This window comes from Phaethon lepturus, unplaced genomic scaffold (genome assembly GCF_000687285.1).
Source record: "Phaethon lepturus isolate BGI_N335 unplaced genomic scaffold, ASM68728v1 scaffold17159, whole genome shotgun sequence".
NCBI classification, from domain to species: Eukaryota; Metazoa; Chordata; class Aves; order Phaethontiformes; family Phaethontidae; genus Phaethon; species Phaethon lepturus.
Genome location: NW_010564332.1, coordinates 26596 through 38526, shown reverse-complemented (window position 1 = coordinate 38526; position 11931 = coordinate 26596). Strand labels below are relative to the sequence as shown.

General features: G+C 36.5%; 1 protein-coding gene across 1 annotated transcript in view; it reads right to left on the bottom strand.

Annotated features, from left to right (window-relative positions):
• Positions 1-11931, bottom strand: part of PIK3C3 (phosphatidylinositol 3-kinase, catalytic subunit type 3) — a gene marked incomplete at its 5' end in the record, with an annotated part of 46520 nt that overhangs the window by 8444 nt on the left and 26145 nt on the right. Inside the window, 2 exons of the mRNA XM_010294856.1 lie at positions 6548-6638; positions 11655-11823. Of these exons, the coding sequence (XP_010293158.1) occupies positions 6548-6638; positions 11655-11823 (260 nt within the window). The remainder of the gene's footprint in view (positions 1-6547; positions 6639-11654; positions 11824-11931) is intronic.

Sequence of the window (11931 nt, the reverse complement as noted above, 5' to 3'; positions counted from 1 at the left end):
CTGAACGGTTTGAACATAGACTTTTCCTGTCTATACCCAAAGGCGCTACCAAAACGGAATGGGGCTACTTTCACAACCAGCAGTTACCTGCTGCTTGCTGGAAGCCGGCATTGGAGTCCACATTCACAATAACCTCGCCTGTACGTGAAACAGTTGCAGCATCTTTGCAGCACCTTCTTTAATCAATGGGCATCTGAAACACAGCTCAGTCAATTAAGACACTGTCCTTTAACGCCTGCCGAGTTCTTTCTGTGCCAATGAATCACTGGTCCCTGATGTTTTCTAATTTAAAGGTCAAATTTGCTATGATGGACAGAGAGGAGCCATCTGGCTTTCCTATAGAAAAATCAAAAGCTTTTTTTGTTAGGAGGTGACAATGCTGAATACATTAGCTACATCTGAAGAGTGATGGTCTACCTCTTCCTTATGCAAAATTGGCTGTATAATTGACTCCAGATTTTAGTCATTACTACTTAAATTTATAGCACTGGCTAATTTAAAAAAGCCCAGCAATTAGCAGTTAGTGTTGGTGATGTACTGGAAATAACAAAAGCAAGTAGCACTGGCAGAAAAAGGTGTCATATGGGGAAATCTTGATTTTATTATCAGTTATGCATTGAGAAGTCAACATAAGGAGATTTCAGTCCCAGCTCATTTCGTGAAAACTGGTAAGTGGAAAAGAATAAGCAGAGTGTAAAATGTAAAGGCTACCTTAGAAGGCAGAGAAAGGGAGACGCAAACTGGGGAGAACCTTCTGCTACTTTTCAATTTAATTTCATTTTGTGAAGTTTTCTGAGCCAAAACAGGTTTACAGAAAAGCCTAAATGAGAGGGTGGCTGTAGGAGATGGTGTCATGAACCGTAAGGTTAATTAAGCACACTAGACTGAGTTTTCTTTATAAATGGTACAGAGAAGACAAAAGGACACTAAAGGATCAAAGAGACAACTAATTTCAAGCTCTGCAGCTACTTTTTCTTGGTCAAAAATTGACAAACATTTTACCATTAAACAAAGAACCAGGAATTTGAAGGGGGTTCCTATGGTTTTCAGGATGGGGACAACTTTGTGCAGTTGGTAATCACTCTTTTCTGGGTTCTTTTATGGGGAAAAATAGTGATCGAAACTGGAGCGAAGGAAGTGAGTCACTAAAACAAGTTTTTCTCACAACTGAAAGGTACTAGCCAGTTCATCTAGTGACACTGGGTATGCATGCTGAAACTGCATAGCTAGTTCAAAAATCAAGTTTTCCATACACTCTCAGAGAATAGTTGTGAAACTACAAACAGAGGTTTTTTTTGTTTTCAGGCCAATGCCAACTAACTCATTTTCAGTCCAACTTTAGGTGTGAAAATGCATCATTAAAGTCAGGACTGATTTAATTTACAAAAACAACTGTTATGCAAAGCAAGCAAGAAGATACTGTCAAATTTTGGTATGCTCTAAATCAGCATCTCCAGTTGAAGTCATTGGGAGTTTCTGGTTCTTTTTAAGTTAACAGGAAGAAAATATCCACATTGTCATCTTTCTCCGATAAGTAAAATTAGTTTGTGTAGAGAAGAACGTGAAAGTACCTTCACAGATGACAGGAACAGAGCGCCCAGCTCTGCTTACACCATCCTGTGCCATAAACCATGTCAAACAGGTGTAATCTATAGTTATTGTAAAATAAGTTGTACATGACACAAGCTGCTGTTTCAATTTTGCCTTGACTCAATACATATTTCTCCCAAGACATTTCACAACTATTGGACAGAAACAATACCCAGACAACATGCTTTCATTTAGGTTTCAAGCTTGATTATATTACATCCTGTCAGTTAACTCCTTGAGATGTCATGTTTTACTGGAAGGTAGATACATATTTTGGCAAAACCAGTCTCCAACTCTCAAGATCTTGCCTTCCCTTTTGTTCCTCAGGTTAGTAATGATACTCCTTGAGAGTGCTTTCTGCACTCAGATTTTTTTAAAAATTCTCATTTAACCTACCAGTCTGAAATTCTTAAAAAAAACCCCAAAACTCCTCAGAATTCAAAGCATCCAATGCCTGACTGAAGAGGACATGTTCCACATAATACTTTCTTTTATGATCTTACTTTGTTCTGTTTGGACAAATCAGGAAACAAAGTCCCAGGATTGCTGACTTCCAACCATATTTTCAGTCTAAGTAATGAGCATCCTGTTATAATACACGGACATATCACAGGAAGTGACAAAAGAGCACAAGAAATCAAGCCATACAAAATGACAGTAGTGTTCTTTATTCTATTTCAGTTTATTTTACTCCAGCCATCGTTATCATATGGTGTATGCAAATGTTATTTTTATTTAAAATATATATATGATTACAAAAATTAAACCCTTCTTCTGGCTCTAAAAACTTGGTAGATTACTTTCTGGAAGTTTAGAAAAGGGCAACACCAAAAATATTTCCAGAGATGGCTTTACTTGCTAGTATGTTTTCACATCTTACTGTATTTTTCACCAGCAGACAGATATTTCCTGCAACATAAAGCACCTCCCTGCCTACCAGAAGTGAGGATGCATTATGTCACTTTGTGAAGCTAAAGATTAGACTGGAACCTGAGCTACCACCTAACAGTGTAATGAGAAACTGTGGCCATTCAAAAAAAAAAAAATCTTTCTTTAGAAATAGTCTTCAGAATAATTCATGCCTACTTAGTAACAGCAGTATAGCTGCACGTAGTGAAAAATTCCAGGATTTCTACCAAACGAATTGTTCACCAAAATAACTGAAGCATAATACTCCCTTCAGTAAGCATTCCGTTCTTTAAAAAGAAAAAAAATCTTTTTTTTTCTGACTATACAAATTTCCTTGTAGTTTAATCAAACTAGTATTCTGATTTATCACCAAATTTAGATAAGATTACCTTTATCTTGTTACCTCAGTGACTTGACTTCAGCCGCGAGACCAGAGCCTCGCTGGCTCACCAGCCCCCTAAAGCAAAAATGAGGGCTCTACAAAACAGAAAATTAGTATAACTACAGCACCAATAAGGAAAATGCTGGCTATGAACTTCCACCTACCCTATTAAGCAGGATACCTTTTTAGATACAAAAACATTTGTACATCTCCACCTTTGTCTTCCACAAGAGTGGTATCACGGTTGAAATGGTTATTGACTGGACTCACACATCAAAGGTAATTTAATTTTACAGGTCAGTCCAAAATGGATCTTCAGCTAATTTGACTCTGTTGAAATATATATGGATTTTTTGTTTAAAGCTTTAAGAAAAAAAAAATAATCAATTGAGATGCTGAAAGCATTTATTCAATTTTCCTACAACAAGGTACAGTATTATCTTGTTAAATGACTGAAGAAACTTGACACTCAGCTCAAGAGATGCAAGACACCTTGTTCCTTTTTTTATTAGTATTAACAAAGCTTATAACTTATTTGAGACCGGCTAAGGACACAATATCCAAAACAAATTTTCTAAGACATTGTTTAAAAAAAATCAAACAACCACAAAACAATCGCCTATTCACCATTCTATAATGGGTTAAGATTATTCTGATCCTAGCCCATTTACAGCTGATTTGCTAGCTGTTTTTTTAAAGCAAAAAAGTAAAAACCAAAAATTGAGAACAAAAGAATACAATTACTGTCACAGCAGCTTTGAACATAGTTGTAAAGCATCCAGTAGATCGTAACGCCAACAACTGTTTTATGGAAGGGTCCTCTGTTCACCTACTCGTTAGAGAACTCATTATGATGTATTATTTTTGCATAAATTCCAGGAGTATATTCAAAGGACAGTTTTTGAACCAGAAGGACCAAACCTGAAAACTTAACAGGAGTTGAAAACTGCAGAGCTGCCAGAAAAAAAGAGAATTTATATGAAGTAATGGGGAGGGTTGAGGAGTCTATGAATTACAAAGGAAACATTTATGAACAAGCTAAACAATTTGGTTATCTTTCTGGTAAAACCTTACTGTGTGGGTTTGGTTTTGTTTTTAAAGTAACAAGCACACTGTAAATGAACTTACAGAACTTGGGAAAGTAAAATCCTTTCCTCTCAAAAAATCTGAATACGTGAAAGTGATTTGCATTCCTTATGAGAAATAACTTGCCTTACTGGTTCAGTTCTAGATCTTCTCACGTTTTAAAGCCTCTGTGAATAGTCAGACTTGAACACATCGTGAGGGTAAAAGTTGCAGTTCACCAAGCTGCACCATGGTCAGAGCTCAGTATCCCAATAACTAATTGCTGCATTTGATCTAACAGTGAACTGTCATACACCAAATAAACGTACGTTCTTTTAACACAAAGATGACACTATTATTTGTACTTCGTAAGGGAATTCAGAAGTAACCACATTGATCTAATTCACAGCTCTTAGAACTTTTTAGATTTTGCTTCCTTCCATGCTTTATGCTTATGTAAATCAGGCTTTACATAATCTTGATTTTTAACTACTATACATCAGTAAACTGTAACATACTTAGCAGCTGTAGAAAAGACTTGTTGGCTTTTAATTCTGTATCTTGATTTGTTATTTTGAGAAAACTATATGGGAAATTTAGATAAAGTAAGAGAGTTTTGGAAGTGTGTAAAATACTCAAATGGTGCTAAGTCAGAACAATCCTTCGCAAATATTTCACAGAATCTAACTTCCTATTATCATTAATCACAGAAAACAATATATCCTTGGACAGTGCTTCTACAGAGTTTACAACCATAAAATGCAATGCCAAGATACTAATAAGAAACAAGAATATTACATCTTAATTGGCAGGGACCACTGGGAGACTTCGTTTGATTAAAAAATGTCAGAGCTCATGTGACAGCACTGGAGGCCAGAGTGAACACTATCATGTAAAGCAACACTGAATGCTGGACAAAGATTAGTAAGATTAAAATATGTAGCCAGTCTCAAACTTATTGCTGCAAACATGAAAGAACCAACACTTCTGGAATTCAATGAAACCATCAGTTTGATCTCTTGTGACTATCTCAGTCAATGACAAACTTTTCAAAATTAGCCCCTGCACTACCTGTAGATACATACTTCAATTTTTCCCAGGATTTACTGTGTATCTATTTGTAGACTTTGCAGTCTAAAAGGTTTTCCCATCCTTACTGTATCACTGAAGTAAAAAAAAAAAAAAGTACATCTTTCCATTTTTCTAATAGGTAGCCAGGACAAAACATGTAATTTTTAGAAAGATGAAATTCATAGACATGTGCTGCAAGCATACTGTTAGAAAGGTCTCTTCCTTCAAAAGAAGGTCTCTACAAAAATGCAGTTACTCCCATCATCTACAACTTGGTAGGTATTGAACCATTTTGGTTTTCTGCTTTAAGCCTCTATCTCCCATGTTCTTACATGAGTAACTTATTCAATCTTTGCAGGGCGTTTAGGGACAGAAGCGAGGTTCAAATATTCATATAGAAAAAGCATTAGCTGTCAGTTTCTCAAAAAAAAAAAAAAAACAAACCAAAAAAACAATGAAGTGGAGGGAGAGTTGTCATCTTTACCACAAAACACAGCACTTCTGGCTATCCCAGTCTTTCTGAATAGCTACATGAACTCTTTGTATCAATTTGAAACCAAGAAACTCTGAACAGAAATGCTCGGATTCTCACAGGCAAAAGGAAAGATTTGGTTCAAGTCACAGTTTAGTTTTTTTTAAGGTCTTTGTAATAGAACGTGAAACATTAATTTAAAGATTCTGAACCTCATTTTTCATAGCTTACTGAAAACACTGAAGAACAGGCTATGTTAGAGAAAATCCACTGCTCGAATAAAAATTACACTGAACTGATCTCCATTGGATACACAGGCTCCACAGTCTTTTGTGGAGCAGACAGTCCCTCATTGTAAATCAGGTTATAAAAAAACAGACAATTGCCTAAAATTTATGTGTAATGAAAGACAGATGAATATTCATCCAGTATATTTTAGTGTCAGTTGTTGCTGAAACATCAAATGGAGAAGAATGATTCAGGCTGGTGCAAAGGGACAAAATTAGAATTATTGGACACATTTCACAGAAGAGTTTGTTTTCACAGTAAACAAAAGTTTCATGATGATGAAGATACACCAGTCTACTGGTTTCATATGTTTAATAGACTGGGTTTATACCTACCAGTAAACTGGTTTTATAAGACCATCCATGACTTGCAGGATTCTAGACAAGACAGAATCTTCCACAGTATAGTCAGTGTTGACTGCTTCACTTATCAAAAATTTCATATGGTGGGATTACTGTAAGTCTTTACAGATTACATTCTGGATTTAGCAGAATGCTAAAATACCACTTGGAACAGGGTGCTAGAGCAGACTCTGCACTACTGCATGGATGATAAAGAGCAATTCTGTATTTATGGGCACATGTACTAAGTGATCTCAAAAGTATATTCTCCTATCTTTAACTTCAACGATTCCAGAAATCACTCAGGACTTACAAAACAGGAGCAAGTATTTTCAGGTCACCACTTACAAGTCAGTCACCACAAGTGATTGAAAATTTCATGACATGATGACTTAGGCTATTGAAAGACAAGGAAAGCTTTCCAGTTACCTTTTTTACAGTCTTGTCAGGTTCAAGAGCAATATCTGGAATGTTGGCATCCACCATGAGGGAAAATAAGTTCAAGATCAAGTTGGAATACCTAAGCAGAAGAGCAGATTAGGTAAAACACTTTGTAAATTGCACAAAAGACATTTTGTTAACAACTTAAATTAAGAACTCATCATCATTTTAGTGTGAACTCAAAATGCTTCTTCAGATGAAATACATTCATAACAGCGTAGTTGAAAATATTTATGTTAAAAACATAAGATTCACTGCTGATATCAGGTAAGTTTAACCCTCACGCTGTCTCAAACTACCAAAACTGAAGAGACTGCTCTGTTTTTTTGTTGTGATTTTATAAAAATTGTCAGAACATTTATTCAGATACACATAAAATATAAACTACGATTCCAAATATTGTAAAATTTAATACCGTCTTCTACCTCTAGTAGGACAAACATATGCTGGAATATTGATTCAAAGGTTATTTTTTATTAAAAAGGATATCAGTAATACAGCAGCACTATGTAAATTAGCATTCAAACAGCTGAAGTCTTCACAATTACAAGAAATCATTTTTCAAGTTGTTGCAAGGGCTTTGCCATAACAAGTTGAACATAAGTGATTTAATCAGAACAAAGTCTGCAGTTGTTCAGTTAAGCTGCAATAACATTGGTAAGCATGCTACACTTATGAAGTGCAAATGTCACTTATAACCATTATAAAAGACAAGACAGAGTATAGTTTTCAGTTTTAACATGGTGTTGGAAGTACTCACAAATCTTTTAAAGAATACCATTTTGCCCTTGCAGGAAATTAGCTGCAAGTTGCTTTATGAAAGGATAATTTTCAAGCTGTTCAACATAAGCTGAAACTTCCCTTCCTCTGGTAAAGAGATCCTGTCCCCTTTCAGAAACAAAGTGCATAACTGATTTCAAAATCTGAAATATTATTTTGCTAAGAGCACTAGGAGCTTCATAGATGATAGAAAATGAATTCTTAACAGCAAAACTTGTTTATTAGCAAGCTGCTGAATATATATAAGCTGACAATTGCAAGGAGTACAAAGTATTTTAACTACACAAAAGGACTGCTTCATAGCCATATTTTATAAAGTAAATACTGCTCAACAAAAATCTCTCTAGAAAACCATAATTCCATCTAAGTTTTAACCCTTTATAACACAAACATTTAAAATAAACTGTTTGGGCAGAAATGTTTTGTGTCTGATTTGTTTCAGCTGTTCTGCATCACTTTCCTGGGGGGGAGGGACTGAAATCAGGAAAGTATTTTTTTTCACAGATTAAAAGGTAGAAAGAAAGAAAGAAAAGCTACACTACCTTTTGTTTTAGCTCTGGGTAAGAAATCTGGCAGACAAGTTGCTTTGGTGCCAGGACAAGACACCACAGGTTTTAACAAAAACTTTTTCTACTTGCCTGAAACAAGCAACTCTTACTTTAAACATACTTAAAGCTTACAGCTACATTCTCTTAAGTCTCTTCCTAGATCACTGGTAGCTTCCATTGGTAGTTCTCCCTTTGAACTGACCTAGGAGTCCAGAGTCTCAGAGTGCCTTTTGCTCTTGAACCACACAGAGGGTAAGAGCTTATGAGCACTACAGGTTACTGGGGTCATTCAAGTGGCAGACGTTTGTAAAAGAGGTTTTAAAGGTCTAGGCATCATTGCTAGATGCCAGGTAAGAGCTGGTTCTGTTCCCTACAATGAAGTCTTTTGGCTCTTGGTGCTTATAGTAAAAGCATAAGATCATCTGAAGAACCTAATTTAAAAAAAAAAATTCAAGAAAAGGTAATTTTGGGGGTGGTATGCGGTAGGAAGAGACAAAAATCAGGAAAGAGCTGTTCACCATACTATCTGCAGGTCTTTCCTCTGCCCCTCATCCCAACATTCCTTTAACTTAGTAACCAATTATATAGTGGTCTAAGGATGAAACAGAGCTTATCACGTAAATTTGTTAGCTGCCTCTAGGATCCTTGTCACATTTCACAGGTTTTTAGAAAATTTATTCAAAACCTGGGACTTCGACAGGAGAGGTAAGAGCTTCCTACTTTATAGACAGTTGGCTGTCATGCTTCCCATAGGCAACATCCTTGGCAAATATGCCAAGGTGTTCACAACTGGTCAACTGACAGCCCAAATTCATCCTAACCCTAGACATTTTGCTGAAAAACCTTAGTAATTTGTTCTGTAAAAAACAGACAAGTACCTTTATCAGGCAAGTCATATCGCTCATCTTTGACATCTGTGTTACAAAGGCCTCTGGAATGGCTGACCTACATCCATAGCCAGAACGAACTAGCAGCTCAGTTTTTCTAGGTTTAAGGAGCATCAATTAAAGCACCTAAACCTGACCTTGAATCCTTCTCACATAAATGCATTCTTTGTTTTCCTCAAAGACCTGTACAAATTAATTTACAAAATAAACGAGCACTCAGCTGCACTGGAGGTTGATTAAACTTACAGCTTGAACATGAAGTGCTAAAAACACAGAGACCCTGCACTGCCCAGCTACAACCTTTCCAAAGAATCAGCACTTCCCAAGGGCCATCATAGCTTTCCACTTGTTGCCTATAGTTTGCCTTTTCTTTTTTTTTTCGTTCAGATCTATATGGCCTCCTCTGTCCACCACACCATTGATTTGATGGATTGGGTTGATGGTTGGACTTGATGATCTTAAAGGTCTTTTCCAACCTTAACGATTCTGTGATCTGTGAAAAGAAAATGGGAAAAAACACTGGTCCAGCCAGCTGGATATCCCCATCCACACAGTGCAAATCTCAGCTCAAATTACAGCTTCTGTCTCTAGTTACCTCCTACTCCTTTGTCCCTACCTATGCCCACTAACTCCAACCAAGTATCAAACTAACGCAGGGCAAACCCTTATTTGGGAAGGAATAATACAATCTAGAACCTCACTCTGGGAAAAGCTCTCAAATGCTGATGCTGGATTCTTCTCTGCTGGATCCTGCTGGGGATTTGTAAACTGGGAATTCACAGGGGAAGGGAAATGCTGACACGTAACAAGACTTGAACATCTTTTTAACAGGCTCAATGGGTATAATGAAGGTGTAAAAAGACTGCTACAGCCCAAGTGAGGATGCAAGTTCTGCTGCCAGCCACAATTTGCCTTGCAGCACATTCAGAACTCAGAGGCTGCTCCTTCATTATAGCACTACTGACAAACACACAATGGATCATTCTTGTTCAAAAAAGTGGAAAGCATCTCCTTCACCCTCTGAAAAAAAAACAAACAAACCCAACAAACTGCACACTAATGATCGTAAGCCAAACTGCTTCCAGCCTAAACCCATGTACAAAATGAATTTTCCACTTACAAGTTTTAAACTGTTTTTATTTGTTTTCACTGTGCAACACCCATACTACCAGGAATCCTAAAACACTGAGATACAGCACTTGAAATACGTAGAGAACTGTGTATACCCCAGGGAAATAAAGAAGAAAGGATAAGATCCAAATTGATGGAGATGACAGAGTTTGCATTTAGTCTTGGCAATCAGAGGTTATGAGGTCATGCTACTTGGCCAGAATCTGTAAATGGGTTTGTGTCAACAGGCAGAACTGTTAGAGCTAAGCCATTCCACCTAGAATTATTCTTTTTTTCAATAAGCAAATAAACTTAATCATTTGTAGTTCTAGCTACTTAATGTAGTAGTTACAGTAATAGCAGTATTTCTATCTTTGTTGAAAGCCTTAAAGATATTTATCCAGAACCATTTAAAAATGCTTTCCTATTAAACTGAACAAATATTGGATAGACTAAAATTACAACTACAATCCCTGACATTAAACATGAAACCATCTTGATTTACAGTTTAGTTTTATACCTAAATTACTGCTACATTCCACACTTAATGATGGTATCTGTAGCAAATCATTACATAAATTAATGCAATGGATAATCCTTCGCTGACACAACAGACCTTTCCATTGAAACAGCTAGGCCTAAACAATAAAAACAACACAAGTATTTCACAAACAAGGAACAGAGTATTACAAAACAGTTTTAAGCAAAATTTAGAACATGGAATATACATTAGCCTCCCTGATTGTTTTCTGAAGTCATGAATATTGTTTCCTGATAACATGCCGCTGTTTTTTTTCATGCTGGTGATTTGCTTTTAACCCATTAACAATGTCAGTTCATAAACCAACTCCTTACTCTTTCTCCTTTTAACAAGGAGAGAACTACCTGCGGCATTTTTATTTCAGATCATTGACCACATCTACTTTTCATACTACATGTACTTTTCATATATGTTTTTTATATTAATAAATTTTTTCCACACCTTTGGAGGTTTACATTACGAAATCTTGATACCAAAGTGAAATTCTCTCATCTCTATGGAAGATGTATTAAATTAATCACTGGATGGACCAAAAGCGCTTACTTGTGTTCTGTTCACACAGAACAAAGCTGAGCTACTTGGCTCAGAAAGTTGATGGTTAAGCGATATGGTCACTGCAAAAGAATGAAGCTGATTCCAAGTCTAAAGGAGAGATCTGTTGGTCAGTAAATAAATACAGTCTAAAGAAGTTTTAGCTGTCACAGTTCCAGGTATCTACAGAAACTGCTAACATACGTGATTTTCACTACAAGTAGTTAGTTTTCGTCCCACAGGACCTGAGCCCAACTAAGCTTATGTATGCCATCTTCAAGCCAAAGAATGTGATCATCACTAATCTAAACTGGTGAGGAGAAAGCAGCAAATGAGTAATGACTTAGAGTGAAAAGGAGTTACTTGATCATCAACAATCAAAGAAAATGTTGCTTAAGGGCAAAAACATATCCAAAAAGCAAGATACAATTTAATACCCCAGAGTGATGAAAAAGCTATTTAGGTTATTAAAAAAGCAAAACTAGGGGCCTTAACTTGAAGGATAATTACATTCAAGCTCTACGTTACACGAATGCTGCGATGTTTTCATTCCTTTGTTTTGTACAAGTTCCTGTGTCTATGTTCAGACTTGAAACAAGTTTTGCATTTTTAACAGAAATATTTTCTCTGATTCATGTACTCCTCTTCCTGCTTTATGGTGGTTCTAATAAACTTTAGCATCAAAATAGTATTGTTACCTGCGGAGATGGAGAAAGGCTGTGTAGCACTGCTTACGGAACTCTTGGTACTGTTCACTCTGCGTGCCTCCCATACCTTCCACCATCTCCTTATTGAGCTTCATTGGGGGAGGTAGAGGCTTAGGGTCCCGACCCAAAATATAACCAAAGTCAATGTGAAATAGTTTACCTGTGGAAGAAGGAATGTAAGAAAGAAAGGAAAACATAATTCCTTAACTTCACATAGCATCAAATCTTGATGCAAAACTTGGAGGGGGGGTGGGGCGCAGAATCTCTA